Source organism: Amblyraja radiata, chromosome 2, assembly GCF_010909765.2.
Source record: "Amblyraja radiata isolate CabotCenter1 chromosome 2, sAmbRad1.1.pri, whole genome shotgun sequence".
Classification (NCBI taxonomy): Eukaryota; Metazoa; Chordata; class Chondrichthyes; order Rajiformes; family Rajidae; genus Amblyraja; species Amblyraja radiata.
In genome coordinates this window covers 100048247-100070110 of record NC_045957.1, presented here as the reverse complement: position 1 = coordinate 100070110, position 21864 = coordinate 100048247, and the positions used below count along the sequence as shown (strand labels likewise).

Below are 21864 nucleotides of genomic sequence, written 5' to 3'. Positions count from 1 at the left end.
TCGCTGCCGGAGGGAGATTTAATCTAGATGATTAAAGGAAAACACCGGTCGAACGGTGCAAGATTGGATTAATATTGGTAGATACAACATCTGCAGTTTTCTAATTTTCATTTAGGTTCATGATGGCCAGTATAAACTGGCTGAAAAGAGTTTCGACCCGGGTCGTCGCCTACTCCTTTTCTCCAGAAACAAAAAGTGCCGCCTGGTCCGCTGAGTTACTCCAGCGTTGTGTGTCTGTCTTGGGCTGAAAGGCCTGTTTCCGTGCCGCGTAACTCTTAAATTATCCGCGCAACTGTAAGCAGCACAAAGCTGCAACTCGAGCAGCGAAGGTAATTGAGTCCTGGTGCAGGGTCCCACCCCCACCCTGGGCCGCTGCTCTGGCGCCGACCTCCTGCCGCAGTCCCAGCACCGCTTCACATCCACACAGTGGCGGTGAGGAGGCCCGGCCCGGGGGGGGGATTACTAGAAAAGATCTTATAGCACAGCTATAGGATCTTTGGTTACTAGTATACCGACATGGTGGCGGTGAGGAGGCCCGGCCCGCCCCCGGGGGTTACTAGGTTACCGACATGGTGGCGGTGAGGAGGCCCGGCCCGGGAGGGGTTACTAGGTTACCGATATGGTGGCGGTGAGGAGGCCCGGCCCGCCCCCGGGGGTTACTAGGTTACCGACATGGTGGCGGTGAGGAGGCCCGGCCCGCCCCCGGGGGTTACTAGGTTACCGACATGGTGGCGGTGAGGAGGCCCGGCCCGCCCCCCGGGGGTTGCTAGGTTACCGACATGGTGACGGTGAGGAGGCCCGGCCCGCCACCCGGGGGTTGCTAGGTTACCGACATGGTGACGGTGAGGAGGCCCGCCCCGCCCCCGGGGGTTGCTAGGTTACCGACATGGTGACGGTGAGGAGGCCCGGACTGTTGCGGCCCCGCCCCCCGGGGGTTACTAGGATACCGCCCCGGCATATCCCCCTTACTTCCGGCGTGAGATGGCGGCGACGAGAACGTGTCCGTCCGTGGTCGATCGTTACTTCACCCGTTGGTACAAAACAGGTAGGCGGCGGCGGCGGCGTCAGCGCGGCTCTCGGCTCTCGGCTGCTTGTTCTGGCAGAGGAGATTCGTGGCCATGCCAATGGAAAGGCGAGGTTAGGGAGAGGAGGGGGAAATGGGGGTGTCAGGAGTCTCCTGTCAATTGTCAAATATCCCATATAGAACAATGAAATCCTTACTTGCAGCAGCACAACAAAATATGTAAACACAGTTCACTGTAAACAATATGATGAACGAAAGTTCAATGTGTGTATATATACACAGGGAGAGGGGTTGTTGGGGAGGGAGAGTGAGGAAGTTTAAAAAAAATGTTTTGAGAGTTTTTGTGTCCATCACATTTTGCTCACCCTTGTCACTATATGTTTCTGGAAAATATCACTTATTTCCTTAACGTATAAGGTTCTGCCCTGGAAATGTACTCGTTCTTTCCACTTTTGTTCATTGGACATAGGTTGGAATTGCAGAGAACGTACAGTGAAAAGATGCCAAAAAGAACAAGGACATAAATATAGTGTAACAAGGACATGGAATATAGTGTAGCAAAGTGTGGAGTAATGCATATTGGTAGTAGGAATAAAGGCTGAGGATAAATGGGGAGAGAATCCAGAAATCGGAGGTTCAAAGGAATTTGGGAGTACTGTTGCAGGATTCCCAAAAAGTTAATCTGCAAGTCGAATCGGTCGCTAAGAAAGCAAACGCAATGCTAGCATTTATTTCAAGAGGGCTAGAATACAAACCAGGGATCTAAGGTGCTGGTCAGGCTGCAAATGGAGTATTGTGAGCAATTTTGGGCATCATATCTCATGAAGGATGTGCTGGCTCTGGAGAGGGTACAGAGGAAGTTTACAAGAATGATTCCAGGAATGAGTCGGTTAACCTATAATGAGTGTTTGTTGGCACTGGGCCTTTACTGGCTGGAGTTTAGAAGAATGAGGGGGGACATGAGGAGTGGATGTGGGAGAGTCTAGGGCTAGAGGTAATAGCCTCAGAATTAAAGGATGTTCTTTTAGGAAAGAGATGAGGAGGACTTTCTTTAGTCAGAGGGCAGTGAATCTGTGGAATTCTTTGCCACTGATGGCTGTGGAGGCTGTCAATGGATATTTTTAAGGCAGAGATAGATAGATTCTTGATTGTTATACGGGTGTCAGGGGTTATGGGGAGAAGGCAGGAGAATGAGGGTACGAGGGAGTGATAGATCAGCCATGATTAAATGGTGGAGTAGACTGGATGGGTCGAATGGCCTAATTCCGTACCTATGACTTATGACCTTATGACTTATAAATGAGCAAAACTCTGTTGTGGAGTTCATGATCAACAACTCCTTCCTTTGTTGAGACTTGAGCAGTATCTATTTCCACGGTGAAGTGTGCTGTTAGATGTGCATTTAGTATATCCTTTGAACCTTTCTACATAGCTATCTTCTGAATTCGCTTTATTTTTTTCTGCAGAAGGAAAGTATACAATAAATAGCATGACCCTTAGTATCTTGGGGTGCAAGTCCATAGCTCCTGATAGGGCAAAGAAGATTTATGGGGACGTTGCCATGATGTGAGCTTTAGGGAGGGTTTATACCAAGGACTTTATTCCCTGGAGTGCAGGAGGCTGAGGGATGATCTTGTAGAGTAATACTCTACTAGAGTAATATTCTAGACTGGGTATTGAGGAAGGGTTAGTTAGCAATCTTGTTGTGCGTGGCCCCTTGGGCAAGAGTGACCATAATATGGTTGAGTTCTTCATTAGGATGGAGAGTGACATTGTTAATTCAGAAACAAGGGTTCTGAACTTAAAGAAAGGTAACTTTGAGGGTATGAGACGTGAATTGGCCAAGATAGACTGGCAATTGATTCTTAAAGGGTTGACGGTGGATATGCAATGGAAGGCATTTAAAGACTGCATGGATGAACTACAACAATTGTTCATCCCAGTTTGGTAAAAGAATAAATCAGGGAAGGTAGTGCATCTGCGGATAACAAGGGAAATCAGGGATAGTATTGAAACAAAAGATGAAGCATACAAATTAGCCAGGAAAAGCAGCCTACCAGAGGACTGGGAGAAATTCAGAGTCCAGCAGAGGAGGACAAAGGGCTTAATTAGGAAAGGGAAAATAGATTATGAAAGAAAACTGTCCGGGAACATAAAAACTGACTGCAAAAGTTTTTATAGATATGTGAAGAGAAAAAGATTAGTTAAAACAAATGTAGGTACCTTGCAGTCAGAAACAGGTGAATTGATCATGGGGTACAAGGACATGGCAGACCAATTGAATAACTACTTTGCTTCTGTCTTCACTAAGGAAGACAAATAATCTGCCGGAAATAGCAAGGGACCGGGGGTCAAATGAGATGGAGGAACTGAGTGAAATCCAGGTTATTCGGGAAGTGGTGTTAGGTAAATTGAATGGACTAAAGGCCGATAAATCCCCAGGGCCAGATAGGCTGCATCCAAGAGTACTTAAGGAAGTAGCTCCAGAAATAGTGGATGCATTAGTGATAATTTTTCAAAACTCTTTAGATGCTGGAGTATATCCTGAGGATTGGAGGATAGCTAATGTAACCCCACTTTTAAAAAAGGGAGGGAGAGAGAAAACGGGGAATTACAGACCAGTTAGTCTAACATTGGTAGTGGGGAAAATGCTAGAGTCAGTTATTAAAGATGGGATAGCAGCACATTAATAGCAACACGAACGCAATTATCAAAAAAGCTCATCAGCGCCTCTACTTCCTGAGAAGATTACGGAGAGTCGGATTGTCAAAGAAGACTCTCTCTAACTTCTACAGGTGCACAGTCGAGAGCATACTGACCGGTTGCATCGTGGCTTGGTTCGGAAATTTGAGCGCCCTGGAGAGGAAAAGATTACAAAAAGTAGTAAACACTGCCCAGTCCATCATCGGATCTGACCTTCCTTCCATCGAGGGGATTTATCGCAGTCGCTGCCTCAAAAAGGCTGGCAGTATCATCAAAGACCCACACCATCCTGGCCACACACTGATCTCCCTGCTACCTTCAGGTAGAAGGTACAGGAGCCTGAAGACTGCAACAACCAGGTTCAGGAATAGCTACTTCCCCTCAGCCATCAGGTTATTAAACCTGGCTCGGACAAAACTCTGATTATTAGCAACCACTTTCTGTTATTTGCACTACCAGTTTATTTATTCTTGTGTGTATATATTTATATCATGGTATATGGACACATTTATCTGTTTTGTAGTAAATGCCTACTATTTTTCTGTGTGCTTAAGCAAAGCAAGAATTTCATTGTCCTATACAGGGACACATGACAATAAACTCACTTGAACTTGAACTTGAACATTTGGAAAGTGTTTAAATTATTGGCAAAAGTCAGCATGGATTTATTAAAGGTAAATCATGTCTGACGATCTTATAGAATTGATAGTGGATAAGGGAGAACCAGTGGATGTGTTATATCTGGACTTTCAGAAGGCTTTCGACAAGGTCCCACATAAGTGATTAGTATGCAAACTTAAAGCACACGGTATTGGGGGTTCAGTATTGATGTGGATAGAAATCTAGCTGGCAGACAGGAAGCAAAGAGTAGGAGTAAAGGAGTCCTTTTCAGAATGGCAGGCAGTGACTAGTGGGGTACCGCAAGGCTCAGTGCTGGGACGCCAGCTATTTACAATATATATTAATGATTTGGACGAGGGAATTGAATGCAACATCTCCAAGTTTGCGAATGACACAAAGCTGGGGGACAGTGTTAGCTGTGAGGAGGATGCTAGGAGGCTGCAAGGTGACATGGATAGGTTGGGTGAGTGGGCAAATGCATGACAGATGCAGTATAATGTGGATAAATGTGAGGTTATCCACTTTGGTGGCAAGAACAGGAAAGTAGACTATTATCTGAATGGTGGCCTATTAGGAAAAGGGGAGATGCAACGAGACCTGGGTGTCATGGTACACCATTCATTGAACGTAGGCATGCACGTGCAGCAGGCAGTGAAGAAAGCGAATGGTATGTTAACATTCATAGCAAAAGGATTTGAGTATAGGAGCAGGGAGGTTCTACTGCAGTTGTACAGGGCCTTGGTGAGACCACATCTGGAGTATTGTGTACAGTTTTGGTCTCTTAATCTGAGGAAAGACACTCTTGCCATAGAGGGAGTACAGAGAAGGTTCACCAGACTGATTCCTGGGATGGCAAGCCTTTCATATGAAGAAAGACTGGATAGACTCGGCTTGTACTCGCTAGAATTTAGAAGATTGAGGGGGGATCGTATAGAAACTTACAAAATTCTTAAGGGGTTGGACAGGCTAGCTGCAGGAAGATTGGTCCCGATGATGGGGAAGTCCAGAACAAGGGGTCACAGTTTAAGGATAAAGGGGATGTCTTTTAGGACCGAGATGAGAAAAACATTTTTCACACAGAGAGTGGTGAGTCTTTGGAACTCTCTGCCACAGAAGGTAGTTGAGGCCAGTTCATTGGCCATATTTAATAGGGAGTTAGATGTGGCCCTTGTGGCTAAAGGGACCAGGGGGTATGGAGAGAAGGCAGATACAGGATACTGAGTTGGATGATCAGCCATGATCGTATTAAATGGCGGTGCAGGCTCGAAGGGCCGAATGGCCTACTCCTGCACCTATTTTCTATGTTTCTATGTTTCTATGAATGCAGTCTTTTTCCCAGGGTAGGGGAATGAAGAATCAGAGGCCATAGGTTTAAAGTGAGAGGGGATTCTATGGAGTGCAACTGAGATTGAGAAAATTCAGAACCCTCCATAATGTTCGGGACAAAGACCCATCATTTATTTATTTGCCTCTGTACACCATAATTTGAGATTTGTAATAGAAAAAATCATTCTTTAAAGTGCACATTGCCAGATTTTAATGAAAGGGTATTTTTATACATTTTGGTTTCACCATGTAGAAATTACAGCTGTGTTTATATATAGTTTCCCCATTTCAGGGCACCATGATGTTTGGCGTGATATTTGACTCAGCATTGAAATTTGACAAACAAGTCAATGCCGTGGTAAAAGCTAGCTTCTTCCAGCTTCGGACGATTGCTAAAATAAAACAATTCCTCCAGTCCAAAACGCCGCAGCGAGACTCCTGGCGGGCACCCGAAAAAAGGACCACATCACCCCAATCCTGGCCTCTCTCTACTGGCTCCCTGTGCGGTTCCGAATAAATTTTAAGATCCTCCTTTATGTCTTCAAAACCCTTAACGGGCTTGCCCCCACCTACATGAGAAGTCTGCTTACCCATCACACCTCCTCTAGATCCCTCAGATCGGCTGACTTGTGGTTACTGAACATCCCGCGGTCTAGGCATAAGCTCAGGGGCGACCGCGCCTTTGCGGTTGCAGCTCCTAGACTGTGGAACAGCATCCCTCTTCCCATCAGAACTGCCCCCTCCATCGACTCCTTTAAGTCAAAACTTAAAACTCATCTTTACTCTCAAGCCTTTCTTGACGTCCTCTGAGTGTGGGCTATATGTATGTATTTATGTATGTAATTAATCTATGAACCAATGTTGTATAACGTTAGTACCTCCACCAATGTAAAGCACTTTGGCCAACGAGAGTTGTTTTTTAAATGTGCTATATAAATAAAAGTGACTTGATTTGACTGACTTGACTCCTTAATGCAGGTATAAGGGAGCTCTCAGCACCCAGTCTTTCCTCCAGTCTTTCCATCACCTTTGGAAACTTTTATTGCTGTTTATCAACATGAGGACCAAAGTTGTGCAAATGAAAGTCAAAGAAGCCATTATGAGACTGAGAAACAAGAATAAAACTGTTAGAGACACCAGCCAAACCTTAGGCTTACCACAATCAACTGTTTGGAACATCATTAAGAAGAAAGCGAGCACTGGTGAGCTTACTAATTGCAAAGGGACTGGCAGGCCAAGGAAGACCTCCACAGCTGATGACTGAAGAATTCTCTTGATAATAAAGAAAAATCCCCAAACACCTGTCCGACAGATCAGAAACACTCTTCAGGAGTCAGGCCGCCTGGGTCAAGATGAGATGGAGAGACCAGTGGAAGTCAGCAGAACCATCTAGGCTACACCATTACATCAATGACCCCATGGACGTCCCTGGCTAGGACCTGCCCCGAATGCAGTGGACAACACTCAACCGCTTGAGGACAGGCGTCGGACGCTATGGAGTAGCGATGAAGAGGTGGGGCCTCGTGGACAGCGCCTCCTGCGAGTGTGCGGACCCAACACAGACAGTGGAGCCTACCAGTTGTCCCAAACATCGGCCACCAAATGGTGAACGAGGTCTGATTGACCTGGACGATGACACGTCTCAACGAAGCTGCAGGTCTAAAAGACATACGACAGAAGAAGAAGGTGTGGATTTGTCAATGACCACTGTCCGCAGAAGACTTCATGAACAGAAATACAGAGGTTACACTGCAAGATGCAAACCACATATAGCTGCAAAATAGGATGGCCGGGTTACTGTTTGGCATAAAGTACTTAAAAGAGCTACCACAGTTCTGCAAAAAGGTCTTGTGGACAGATGAGACGAAGATTAACATATCAGAGTGATGGCAAGAGCAAAGTATGGAGCATAGAAGGAACTGCCCAAGATCCAAAGCATACCACGTCACCTGTGAAACATGGTGGTGGGGGTGTTATGGCCTGGGCATGAATGGCTGCTGAAGGTACTGGCTCACTTATCTTCATTGATGATACAACTGCTGATGGTAGTAGCATAATGAATTCTGAAGTGTATAGACACATCCTATCTGCTCAAGTTCAAACAAATGCCTCAAAGCTCATTGGCCGGCAGTTCATTCTACAGCAAGACAATGATCCCAAACATACTGCTAAAGCAACAAAGGAGTTTTTCAAAGCTAAAAAATGGTCTTTAGTGGCCAAGTCAATCCCCGATCTGAACCTAATTGAGTATGCCTTTTATATGCTGAAGTGAAAACTGAAGGGGTCTAGCCCCCAAAACAAGCATGTTAAAGATGGCTGCAATACAGCCCTGGCAGAGCATCACCAGAGAAGACAACCAACAACCTATTGATGTCCATGAATCGCAGACTTCAAGCATGCAACGGATATGCAACAAAATACTAAACATGACTACTTTCATTCACATGACATTGCTGTGTCCCAAACATCATTGTGCCCTGAAATGGGGGGGGGGGGGGGGGGGGGGGGGGGGGGACTATGTATAAACACTAATTTCTACATGGTGAAACCAAAATGTATAAAAATGGCCCTTATTAAAATCTGACAATGTGCACTTTAACCACATGTTATTTTTTTTCTATTATAAATCTCAAATTGTGGCGTCTAGAGGCAAATAAATAATTGATGGGTCTTTGCCCCAAACATTATGGAGGGCACTGTGTATTTTTGATGCAATCTGTGTATTGGAATCTGAACTGCTAGCAAAAATGGTGGAGGTGGGTATAAATTATGTTTATGAATAACCCATGAATGGTTATCAGAGGTGACAGCAGGATCTTGATCAGTTGGGCAAATGGGTCAACGGAGTTTAATGCAGGTAAATGTAAGGTATTCAATTTTGGGAAGTCGTACCAGGGCAGGACCTCACAGTAAAAGGTAGGACCTTTGAATGAATGGTAGACTTTTTTAAGGCAAGAAAAATAAGTAATTTGTAGAGAAATAATGCACAAAGTGAAGTTTCAGGTATTTATAATGGGATTTTTCTTTAGATATCTGAAATAACATTAATGAGTCATTGTGAAAGTTTTGTTTTATTTTAAAAATAATTCTGGCTGATCTTTCAGATGTGAAAGGCAACCTCTGTGAAGATCATTGTATCTTGCAACATTCTAATAGGTAAGTATATATGGTGCTTTATATTTGAAAGCACATTATGAATGAATGAATGAATGAATGAATGAATGAAAACTTTATTGTCATTCAGATATACACCTAGACACAGTGCACCTTGAACAAAATTTTGTTGCATTTGACACTCCAAATCAGGTAAATAGTAAAAGTAAAAGTGCTAGGTGCGTCCATAAAAATGCCTCATGTGCATGGTTCTGTAAAATAAATATATATAAAAAGTTTTTTAAAAGTGTCGATATTTAAAAAGTTCTAGCCTCGGTTTTGTTGATTGTTCAGTAATCTTATGGCCTGGGGGATGAAGCTGTTGCAGAACCTGGTTGTCCCGCTCTTCATGCTGCGGTACCTCCTCCCAGAGTTAAGCAGTATAAACAGTCCAAATTGTGGGTGTGTGGGGGCTCTGGTAATGCCCTTAGCTCTAATCAGACAGTTTCAGACAATATGAAATGTTTTACATTGCAACAATTGTTAATGTCTTCAACAGAGCAAACTATCCTTATCTATATTACTAAAAGTCTGATCTTGACCACTTCCTGTTGTTCTGTATATTGATTTTAGAAAAAACGCTGCCAATTACGGCTGTGATTTTTGGCTATCTTACTCAGAGAGCTGCGCAGAACAAGAGGATTTTTCCCATCAATTAAAAATCAAAGAGTTATTAGTGTTTAAAAAATGTTGAGATACTCTCTCCTGAAGGCCAAGTCCCTTCCGGAGGGACTATAAAACCCAGAAGTGTTGAGTGCCTCAGTCAGTCTCTGCAAGATGGGTGAGCGAGAGGGTCACGTCTCTCAGTCTGAGCTGTGAATAACACTGAACACATGTCCACTAAACTGTGAGTGATTTTACTGGCCTGTCAGTGCCCTTAATATGGTTTGAAAATATAGTTTGGAAATGCTAAAGCTGTGTGGCCTTTGGTTTGGAAATGCTAAAGCTGTGTTGCCTTTGGTTAGGAAATGCTAAAGCTGTGTTGCCTTTGGTTTGGAAATGCTAAAGCTGTGTTGCCTTTGGTTTGGAAATGCTAAAGCTGTGTTGCCTAGTTAAAGTTGACTTACCTAGTTAACGTTGCCTTGCCTAGTTAAAGTTGCCTTGCCTTCTATTTAATTAAAAGTCTAATCTTGACCACTTCCTGTTTGCACTTTATATCGGCTTACCTGAAAATGTTGTGCTTTATTTCTTGTGTTATTTATGGAAATGTTCACAAATCTGATCAAACTTTGAAATCAAAATGCCTGTTTTTCGCTGATGACGTGACAATGAATCTGCCTGCCTGCCGTCTGCTCGCACTGCGAGTGACGTCACCTCCCACCCCTCACTCATCCCCCCCCCATTGTTCAAAGGTCGCTCTGTCGACTGAACAGCAAAGATTATAGTTGAAGACTGCGTCGGCCCAACCGGTGCTCCTTTGGTCGACACTCGCTCTCTCTCCCCCCACTCTCTCCCCCCACTCTCTCCCCCCACTCTCTCCCCCCCACTCTTCTCTCCCCCCCCCTCTTCTCTCCCCCCCCCTCTTCTCCCCCCCCCTCTTCTCCCCCCCCCCCTCTTCTCCCCCCCCCTCTTCTCACCCCCCCCCTCTTCTCCCCCCCCCCTCTTCTTCCCCCCCCTCTTCGCCCCCCCCTCTTCTCCCCCCCCTCTTCTCCCCCCCCTCTTCTCCCCCCCCTCTCTCCTCCCCCCCTCTTCTCCGCCCCCCCTCTTCTCCCCCCCCCTCTTCTCCCCCCCCCTCTTCTCCCCCCCTCTTCTCCCCCCCCCCTCTTCTCCCCCCCCTCTTCTCCCCCCCTCTTCTCCCCCCCTCTTCTCCCCCCCTCTTCTCCCCCCCCCTCTTCTCCCCCCCCCCTCTTCTCCCCCCCCCCCCCTCTTCTCCCCCCCCCCTCCCCTCCCCCCCCCTCTTCTCCCCCCCCTCTTCTCCCCCCCCCCCTCTTCCCCCCCCCCCTCTTCTCCCCCCCCTCTTCTCCCCCCCCTCTTCTCCCCCCCCTCTTCTGCCCCCCCCCCTTCTCCTCCCCCCCTCTTCTCCCCCCCCCGCACCTTCTTCCCCCCCCCCCTTCTCCCCCCCCCCTCGCTTCTCCCCCCCCCCCTCTGCTCCCCCCCCCCTCTTTCTCCCCCCCCTCTTCGCCCCCCCCCTCTTCTCCCCCCCCCCCTCTCCCCCCCCTCCCCCCTTCTCCCCCCTCCCCTCTTCTCCCCCCCCCCCTCTTCTCCCCCCCCCCCTCTTCTCCCCCCCCCCCTCTTCTCCCCCCCCCCTCTTCTCCCCCCCCCCTCTTCTCCCGCCCCCCTCTTCTCCCCCCCCCTTTCTCCCCCCCCCCCTCTTCTCCCGCCCCCCTCGTCTCCCCCCCCCTCTTCTCCACCCCCCTCTTCTCCCCCCCCCTCTTCTCCCCCCCCCCTGCTTCTCCCCCCCCCCCTCTTCTCTCTCCCCCCCCCCCCCTCTTCTCCATTCTCCCCCCCCTCTACGGTCCCACACCACCACCCTTCTCCCCCCCCGCTTCTCCCCGCCCCCCCTCTCTCTCTTCTCCACCCCGCCTCTTCTTCCCGCCCCCGCTTCTCCCCCCGCCCCTCTTCTTCTCCCCCCCCTCTTGCTCCACCCCCCCGTCTGTCTCCCCCCCACTCATTCTCTGCCCCCCCATCTTCGCTCCCCCCCCGCCTGCTTCTCCCCCCCCTCTTCTCCACCCCCTCTTTCTTTTCTCCCCCCCCCTCTTCTCTCCCCCCCCCTCTTCTCCTCCCTCCCCCCCCCCCTTCTCCCCCCCCCCCCTCTTCTCCCCCCCCCGCCGAGGCCTCCCTCTCCCTCCCTCCTCCCGGCCTCGGTGTGCGGGAGGGTTTGTTTTGAAAATGCGCCGTTCGCGGATTTGCAGGCAGCGGCCCTTATAAGGGCGGGCGGGAGGAGGAGGAGATGGAGCCGCTATCGCGGCCGCTGCTGCTGCTCATTCGCTCCGACCCTACCTCACCCCGCACCTAGTATCTTTCCCACGCAATACAGCCGTCACTGCCGACACAAAACGTTGCGTTCCTTTTCTCCAGAGAAGCTGCCTGACCCGCGGAGTTACTCCAGTTTTTTGTGTCTATCTTCGGTATAAACCAGTATCTGGTTGCCAAGCCGGGCAAAATGACTCGGTGTTTAGGTTGCCCGGCGGCGCTTTGAGTGGTCAGTGGCACCCGGGCAACCGTTAATTTCGAGCCTTGCCGTTGAGTTACATCAGTTTTTTGTGTCTATCTTCGGTTTAAATCAGTACCTGCAGTATCAAGCCGGACAAAATGACACGGCTTTTAGGTTGCCCGGTGGGACTTTAGGTAGCCATTGGCAACCGGGCAACCATTAATTTCGAGCCCTGGGGTAACCGTCGAAGAAGTACTGAAGGTACTGTCGTGTTTGAAGGTAGACAAATCTCCAGGGCCTAATCAGATATATCTGAGGACATTGCGGGAAACTAGAAAGGAAATTTACAAATCGGCCTTAAATACAGACTGGAAAGTGGCAAATGATGTGCCTCTTTCAAGAAGGTCTGCAGCGAAAATGTTGGGAGCTATAGGCCGGTGAGCATAACATCTGTAGTTGGGAAGTTACTGGAGAGTATTTTGAAGGATAGGATATACAAGCATTTGGATGGGCAAGGGCTGATTATGGATAGTCAGCATGGTTTTGTACATGGGAGATCGTGTCTCACAAATCTGATTGTTTTTTTGAAGACGTGACCAAAAAGCTTGATGAGGGCAGAGCTGTAGATGTTGTGTACGTGGACTTCAGTAAGGCGTTCGACAAGGTTCCGCATGGTAGCTGCTCTGGAATCGTAGATCGCTTGGGATACATGGAGAGAGAGCCGAATGGATAGCAAATTGGCTCCATGGAAGGAAGCAGAGGGTGATGGTGGAAGGTTGCTTCTGAGACTGGAGGCCTGTGACTAGTGATGTGCCTTAGGGTTCGGTGGTGGGACCGTTACTGTTTGTCATCTACATCATGATTTGGATGAGAACATACAGGGCAAGATTAGCAAGTTTGCTGATGATACAAAAGTTAGTGGTTTTGCAGATAGTGAAGATGGTTGTGAACGATTGCAGCAGGATATGGATCGATTGGCCAGGTGGACGGAGGAATGGTTGATGGAATTTACTACAGAGGTGTTGCATTTTGGGATGTCGAACAAGGGCAGGACCTACACAACAAATGGTAGTTCTCTGGGTAGTGTTGCAGAGCAGAGGGTTCTAGAAGTACAGGTGCATGGTTCCTTGAAGGTTGAGTCACAAGTAGATAATAAGGTGGTCAAAAAGGCTTTTGGCATTTTGGCCTTCATCAGTCAGAGTATTGAGTATAGAAGTTGGGAGGTCATGTTGCAGTTGTATAAGATGCTGGTGAGTTCATTTAGAATATGGTGTACAGTTCTGGGCACCATGTTATAGGAAAGATATTGTCAAGCTTGAAACGGTTCAGAAAAGATTTACGAGAATGTTGCCAGGATTAGAGGGTGTGAGCTATAGGGAGAGGTTGAGTCGGCTGGGTATCTATTCCATGGAGCGCAGAAGGATGAGGGGAGATCTTATAACCATATAACAATTACAGCACGAAAACAGGCCATCTCGGCATCTACCTGCACTCAGACCATAACCCTGTATCGAGGTATACAAAATCAAGAAAGGATTAGATTGGGTAGATGCACAGAAATTCTTCTTTCTAAGATTCCGATGAAAACATATTTTTCCTTTGCAACAGGATATGCGTTATTACTGTGGCAGAATCTCACCCTGTGTTACAGAGTACAAACAAAATAAAAAGTATTAGCTACCAAATCAGTGCCAACTGCAGCCGATTACAAAACAAGGTCTCGGGAAAGTCTAAACGGGTAAGTTAAATGCACTTTCTATTTGAATCTCCTCTTTGCTGAAAAATGTAAAGAATGTAACATATGATAACTGTCATTGTGCAATTTCAATTTTTGTAGATGCAATATTACCTAATTTTCAGGTACCTTTACTATTTCGTACTGATATTACTTCTAACAGTGTAACTTAAAGGAAGGGACATTTTTTTGTTAATGACCATTATGTTTCAACGTTTGAAAGGGTGTCTAAATTTAGGAAGTCCAAAAGACTGGCCAATGAAAAGTTGGAGGAAAAATAAGCTTCATTTACAAACAAAAGCATTACAAGGTAACTTAGAACTGTTTGTGGTCTATCTGCTCCACAGTTCTCTCCAACACCCCACCATTTACTGAGTAAACATAGAAACATAGAAACATAGAAATTAGGTGCAGGAGTAGGCCATTCGGCCCTTCGAGCCTGCACCGCCATTCAATATGATCATGGCTGATCATCCAACTCAGTATTCCGTACCTGCCTTCTCTCCATACCCTCTGATCCCCTTAGCCACAAGGGCCACATCTAACTCCCTCTTAAATATAGCCAATGAACTGGCCTCGACTACCCTCTGTGGCAGGGAGTTCCAGAGATTCACCACTCTCTGTGTGAAAAAAGTTCTTCTCATCTCGGTTTTAAAGGATTTCCCCCTTATCCTTAAGCTGTGACCCCTTGTCCTGGACTTCCCCAACATCGGGAGCAATCTTCCTGCATCTAGCCTGTCCAACCCCTTAAGAATTTTGTAAGTTTCTATAAGATCCCCTCTCAATCTCCTAAATTCTAGAGAGTATAAACCAAGTCTATCCAGTCTTTCTTCATAAGACAGTCCTGACATCCCAGGAATCAGTCTGGTGAACCTTCTCTGCACTCCCTCTATGGCAATAATGTCCTTCCTCAGATTTGGAGACCAAAACTGTACGCAATACTCCAGGTGTGGTCTCACCAAGACCCTGTACAACTGCAGTAGAACCTCCCTGCTCCTATACTCAAATCCTTTTGCTATGAAAGCTAACATACCATTCGCTTTCTTCACTGCCTGCTGCACCTGCATGCCCACTTTCAATGACTGGTGTACCATGACACCCAGGTCTCGCTGCCTCTCCCCTTTTCCTAGTCGGCCACCATTTAGATAATAGTCTGCTTTCCTGTTTTTGCCACCAAAATGGATAACCTCACATTTATCCACATTATACTGCATCAGCCAAGCTTTTGCCCACTCACCCAGCTTATCCAAGTCACCTTGCAGTCTCCTAGCATCCTCCTCACAGCTAACACTGCCCCCCAGCTTAGTGTCATCCGCAAACTTGGAGATATTGCCTTCAATTCCCTCATCCAGATCATTAATATATATTGTAAATAGCTGGGGTCCAAGCACTGAGCCTTGCGGTACCCCACTAGTCACTGCCTGCCATTGTGAAAAGGACCCGTTTACTCCTACTCTTTGCTTCCTGTTTGCCAGCCAGTTCTCTATCCACATCAATACTGAACCCCCAATGCCGTGTGCTTTAAGTTTGTAAACTAATCTCTTATGTGGGACCTTGTCGAAAGCCTTCTGGAAGTCCAGATACACCACATCCACTGGTTCTCCCCTATCCACGCTACCAGTTACATCCTCGAAAAATTCCATAAGATTCGTCAGACATGATTTACCTTTTGTAAATCCATGCTGACTTTGTCCAATGATTTCACCACTTTCCAAATGTGCTGCTATCCCATCTTTAATAACTGACTCTAGCAGTTTCCCCACTACCGATGTTAGACTAACTGGTCTGTAATTCCCCGTTTTCTCTCTCCCTCCCTTCTTAAAAAGTGGGGTTACGTTTGCTACCCGCCAATCCTCAGGAACTACTCCAGAATCTAAAGAGTTTTGAAAGATTATTACTAATGCATCCACTATTTCTGGAGCTACTTCCTTAAGTACTCTGGGATGCAGCCTATCTGGCCCTGGGGATTTATCGGCCTTTAATCCATTTAATTTACCCAACACCACTTACCGGCTAACCTGGATTTCACTCAATTCCTCCAACTCCTTTGACCCGCGGTCCCCTGCTATTTCCGGCAGATTATTTATGTCTTCCTTAGTGAAGACGGAACCAAAGTAGTTATTCAATTGGTCCGCCATATCCTTGTTCCCCATGATCAACTCACCTGTTTCTGACTGCAAGGGACCTACATTTGTTTTAACTAATCTCTTTCTTTTCACATATCTATAAAAACTTTTGCAGTCAGTTTTTATGTTCCCTGCCAGTTTTCTTTCATAATCTATTTTTCCTTTCCTAATTAAGCCCTTTGTCAATCACCAATTTTCCATCACAAACTTACTAACCTTGTTAAATCATTAAGAGTAAGTCCTGCCTTGGTTTGACTTACCAAAATGTACCATCTCCCACACGCAAGGGTTGGTATACAACACAGAAACAGACCCTTTGGCTCAACTCATCCATGTCAACCAAGATGCCTATCTGTGTTAGTCCTGTTTCCTTGTGTTTGGCCCATATTAAACTTTTTCTAACCATGTATCTGTCCAAACTTGTTTAATACCAGGCTCTACAACTTCCTCTGATGGCTGGTTCTTATATACCTACTATCCTCTGGAAGAATGAGTAGGAAAGAACTGCAGATGCTGGTTTAAATCGAAGGCAGACACAAAATACTGGAGTAACTCAGCGGGACAGGCAGCATCTCTGGAGGGAAGGAATGGGAAGACTGAAGAAGTTGTCCCTTGGGCCCCTTTAAAATTTTTGTCCTCTAGTTTCAGACTTCCGTTGAGACTTCCTAAAAACATCCCATGATCCTTTTCTGCACTCTTCCCAATTTATTGGCCGACATCCTATAGCTGGACGACCAAAGCTGCACACAGTACCCTAAGTGCAGTCTCACCAACGACTCGTACACTAACAATGTGACATCCCAACTTCCATACTTAATGCTCCGTTCATCCAATCCACCTGTGTCACCATTTTCAGTGAACTATATACCTGTACACGTAGTTCTTTCTGTTCTATAACACTCTCCAGGGCCTTATCATTTACTGTGCAAGTCCTGCTCTGGTTTAACTTGCACAAGTGCTACACCTCTAACTTGGCCGAGTTAAATTCCATCTGGGCCCATCCCCGGTTGATCAAGATTCATTTGTCATCTGGGATACCACCTTCACTGTTCACTATATCACCAATTTTCCATCACAAACTTACTAACCTTGTTAAATCATTAATATAGATGATAAACAGCAATGGACCCAGCACTGATTCCTGCAGCACATCATTGGTCACATGTCGTCAATCTGAAAAACAATCCTCTCCTAACTACACTCTGACTCCTTATGCAAAGACAATTCTTTGTCTTTTCCCCCCCCCCAGCTTTAACAACCCCCCATCCCTTCTCCACCCACTCTGGCAGCTTTCCCGCCCGCCCTCAATTGCCAATGGTGGAAGATTAAATTCAGACAAACAGAGCCCCAAATGGAGAACTCTCAGTGAGCTCTTTACGTGCAAGATCTCGGTTTTGGATTTAATTGTTCAAAATTGATTTTGGCAATTACCAATCACTGAAATTTGCTCATTGCTATCGGTTTCACATAGAATTATAAAGATAAGTGGTGTGCAAACAGGGCCCTATGGTCCACCAAGTCTGCATCGACCATCAACCAACAAATTACACTAATGCTATGCTAATCCCATTAATTATTCTCCATACATTCTCATTAACTTCCTCCAGAGTATTATTCACCTTCACCAGGCGCAATTTATAATTGCTAATTAACTATAACATTTCAAGCCATTGTTAGGCAATTATCTATTAAATGGAACATAGAATAATTTTTGGGATTGATTCCAGATTTCTCTCTGTGATTGCAAATTATTTGTGCTTAATTTTCAGGGTGGACAGTTTCTGACGGAACTTTCCCCATTGTGCAGGATAATGTGTGAAAATGGTGAGGAGTACACAATATACAGGTAAGGTTTTTTAGAAGATTTATGGTAACTAATTCATTTGATACTGTAAATGTCACAGTGGAATTATATGCTTTGCCAAATAATTGCCAATAATCTATTTTTGTGTCACATCATCCTGAATAGCTTTCATTCCTAAATCCCAAGTGATAAAGGCAGTGATGTGCCAGTATTAGTATTGCTAAACTCTCTATGTACCTCTTAATCAGGGAGCTACAACAGGAGCTGTACAAAGTGTTCCACAGTTAACAAAGTACCTTCTTATTATAGCTGTATCAGGGGACGTTTATTGGAAGTAAATGAAAATATTCTCCAGAACCCCAGCCTTCTACAAGAAAAGGTAAAGTGGAAATGTGCAGACTAAGTACCTACTTAATTTTATTGAATGTGACACTTTTTCATTCGTAATTTTTAGCCCTCCACAGAAGGATACATTGCCATTGTGCTACCCAAGTTTGAAGAAAGCAAAAGCATTACCCAAGATTTAATTAACCAGGAGATGTATGAAGACATTATTTTGAAGAGAGACATTTTGGCAGCAGAACCGTTAAACACTGACACCAGTGATCCAGTAACCCCCAGCGTAGTTTGAACAACTGAAGGTATATACATTTTTTGTGTAACTGAAAAAATGACTTTAAAATGTACTTGAAACTTATTGCTTCCCATCAAATATGATAGAATTGTACACCATGATTCACTGTGTCATAGCATGAGTGTGACCTTTGCAGAAAAATGCTTGCCTTTTATATAATGTAATGCCACAACAGAAATTTAGTTCCATTGTATGTTTAATATGAATTGTTGCATGGTTGCTCATTTAAATAGGGAAAATAAACTAAAAGTTGTGCAATGAGACACAAGGCACTGCAAATGCTGGAATATTGAATAAAACACAGTGCCGTAGTAACTTAGTGGGTCAGATAGCACTTCTGAAGATGGGTCCTGACCCGAAGCGTCACCTCTCCAGAGATGCTGCCTGATTTGCTGAGCTACTCCATCACTTTGTGTTTTACTTAACAGTTGTACAATAGAGGTTTATTATTGAGGCAAGTGTATAAAACATGATATACAGTAAAGATTTATCTGGCATATCAACACTTGACACACCAGGTTACATTTGCACTTTGACTTGCAGGTGCTCATACCAGGGCCTCAGTTCCCATGAAACTTGCCAGGCTTAATGAAAGTCTAATGAAGAGTTGAAAAAATATCAGGATAGTGAGGGAAAAGCTTCTGGTCTAGCACCACCATGCAGAATCAAAGTTTCATTATAGTATGATTTATAGTGCACTACAGGTTTCACCTTTGAGTCCAGGAAAGCTGCTCAGGATTTAACAATATACCTTTGCCAATTGTCCTCATTTGCTTCACAGACCAGACAGCATACTATTTTGAAGGCTGCATGACAATCAACAGTCTGATCTGTGAAGACAGTAACCACAATTGACAAAGGTATATAATTAAAATACTGAGCGGCAAATGCAAACTATTCAAATTGGTATTCTAAAAATGATGTGCCCTTGATTCCAGTTTATTTTAGTCTTGAATATATGAAAGTAACCATGAATGTTAAACCCATCTGATTCACCAATTAACTTTGGATAAGGACAGCGACCTTTCAGTCAACCTGTCACTGTAGTCCCACATTAACCTGGGTGATTCTCTGAAACAATCTACTGGAGGAACTCGGTGTTCAAAAAGGAACTGCAGATGCTGGAATATCGAAGGTACACAAAATTGCTGGGGAAACTCAGCGGGTGCAGCAGCATCTATGGAGCGAAGGAAATAGGCGACGTTTCGGGCCGAAACCCTTCTTCAGACTGATGGGGGGTGGGGGGGGGGGGAGAAGGAAGGAAAAGGGGAGGAGGAGGAGGAGCCCGAGGGCGGGCGGATGGGAGGGTGGGAGGAGACAGCTAGAGGGTTAAGGAAGGGGAGGAGACAGCAAGGGCTAGCAAAATTGGGAGAATTCAATGTTAATGCCATCCGGATGCAAGGTCCCCAGACGGAATATGAGGTGCTGTTCCTCCAATTTCCGCTGTTGCTCACTCTGGCAATGGAGGAGACCCAGGACAGAGAGGTCGGATTGGGAATGGGAGGGGGAGTTGAAGTGCTGAGCCACCGGGAGTTCAGGTAGGTTATTGCGGACGAAATGCAAGAAATGCAACACCTGTCCCTTCACCTCCCCCCTCGACTCCATTCAAGGACCCAAGCAGTCGTTCCAGGTGCAACAAAGGTTCACCTGTATCTCCTCCAACCTCATCTACTGCATCCGCTGCTCTAGATGTCAGCTGATTTACATCGGGGAGACTAAGCGTAGGTTGGGCGATCGTTTCGCCGAACACCTCCGCTCAGTCCGCAATAACCTACCTGAACTCCCGGTGGCTCAGCACTTGAACTCCCCCTCCCATTCCCAATCCGACCTCTCTGTCCTGGGTCTCCTCCATTGCCAGAGTGAGCAACAGCGGAAATTGGAGGAACAGCACCTCATATTCCGTCTGGGGACCTTGCGTCCGGATGGCATTAACATTGAATTCTCCCAATTTTGCTAGCCCTTGCTGTCTCCTCACCTTCCTTAACCCTCTAGCTGTCTCCTCCCACCCTCCCATCCGCCCGCCCTCGGGCTCCTCCTCCTCCTCCCCTTTTCCTTCCTTCTCCCCCCCCCCACCCCCCATCAGTCTGAAGAAGGGTTTCGGCCCGAAACTTCGCCTATTTCCTTCGCTCCATAGATGCTGCTGCACCCGCTGAGTTTCCCCAGCAATTTTGTGTACCTACTGGAGGAACTCGGCAGGTTGAGCAACATCTGTGGAGGGAGGGTGGGGGTTTTAGGTCCTGATGCAGTTTATGTTTTAGGTCCTGATGCAGCTTTTGCCCTGAAACATTGGCAGCTCCTTTCACTTCCCAGTCCCCTGCCCCATTGATGCTGCTCGACCTACTGAGTTCCTTCAAAGATAGTTGTAGAATTCAATATTAAGTTCAACAGGTTGGATGGTGCATAAATGCAAGACAAGGTGCTGTTCCTCAATCTTGCATTTTAACAGTGCAATTGGATGAGATTGAAGTAGTTAGCTAGATAAGATTAGTTGATTGCCTCTGTTTCTTAGAGTTTCTAGTCTGATATTTACTTTTTGTAGTTATAAACACAGGAATGAAACAATTTGGAGAAAATATAATGGGCTAATGTTATTTGATCATCTGTGCAATTGGCTGATTTTGAAACAATAAGCTGTAAAATTCATTTTAAATGCTCTATTTCAGTGTTAGATTGAAAAAAAAATGAATTTGACCCTACATACATGATTCTTGATGTAGATCTGGGTAAAATATGTGAAAATTGAAATCCAAAAATAGGGACTAATGTTTGGTCAGATTTATTCTTTACTTCAATGTGAACCAAATTATTTGCATGAGGATGCAATAAGGTAGCTGTTAATACATTCAAAATTACATGACATTGAAAAATGTTTTTTTTTCCCTTGGTCTCTTTTTCTGCATATAGGTCACCATTTTGATTCTGTGTTGCAAAGGAGAGACTGGGGTGCTTTTCCCTGGAACGTAGGAGGCTGAGGGGTGACCTTGTAGAGGTATATAAAATTATGAAGTGCTAAGATAAGGCGGATGTTGTCTTTTTCTGAGAATGCTGGAGTTTAAAATTAGAGGGCATAGATGAGAGCGGAATTATTTAGAGAGGACAGGAGGGACAACGTTTTCCATACAGTGGGTGGTGGGTGAGTTGCCAGAGCAAGTGGTAGAGGTGGGTAGAATTACAATGTTTAAAAGACATTTGAACATGTATATGGATAGGAATATTTTGGAGAGATGCGAGGCAAATGGTACAACCCGGATAGGCATTACCAGGTCGGCATTAATAAGTTGGCTGAAGGGCCTGTTTCCATGTTGTATAACTCTGAATCTATAAAAGTAAAATCAAGCATGACAATAAAAATTGGCAGGAACTTCATGAAAGGCTTGGTATTCATTTGGCTAATACTTATCTGCTTAATTTATAGGCAATGTGTAGGTCCAGCATAAAAAAATAAATTCGAAAACTTGGAATAACAAACTCTTTTTTGGTCAAGTATTTAGTAGGCCGTACTAATGGCTGGCATGATGAATTCCAAGACATTTGATATGTAGACAGCTGAAAATCCTTGCTAACATAGGAAATGCATTTTAGTGATTATTATCATGTGTCGAGCTGCACCTTAAAATTGTTTTGAGTAACCAGGTTTGTCCCTT

At 45.5% G+C, this 21864-nt stretch overlaps 1 protein-coding gene across 2 annotated transcripts; it reads left to right on the top strand.

The window, feature by feature from the left end:
- Positions 1-922: 922 nt before the first annotated feature.
- abitram (actin binding transcription modulator) lies at positions 923-21591 on the top strand. 2 transcript variants are annotated; one of them, XM_033012218.1, is made up of 7 exons: positions 923-1045; positions 8779-8830; positions 13530-13659; positions 17552-17628; positions 17896-17965; positions 18041-18227; positions 21125-21591. In XM_033012218.1, the coding sequence occupies exons 1-6, from the start codon at positions 982-984 to the stop codon at positions 18215-18217; spliced, it is 570 nt and encodes a 189-aa protein (XP_032868109.1). In that variant the 5' UTR covers positions 923-981; the 3' UTR covers positions 18218-18227; positions 21125-21591. The 2 variants fall into 2 exon arrangements, with proteins under 2 accessions (XP_032868109.1, XP_032868116.1); XM_033012225.1 differs by lacking the exon at positions 21125-21591 and adding an exon at positions 19002-19264.
- The last annotated feature ends 273 nt before the right edge of the window (positions 21592-21864 follow it).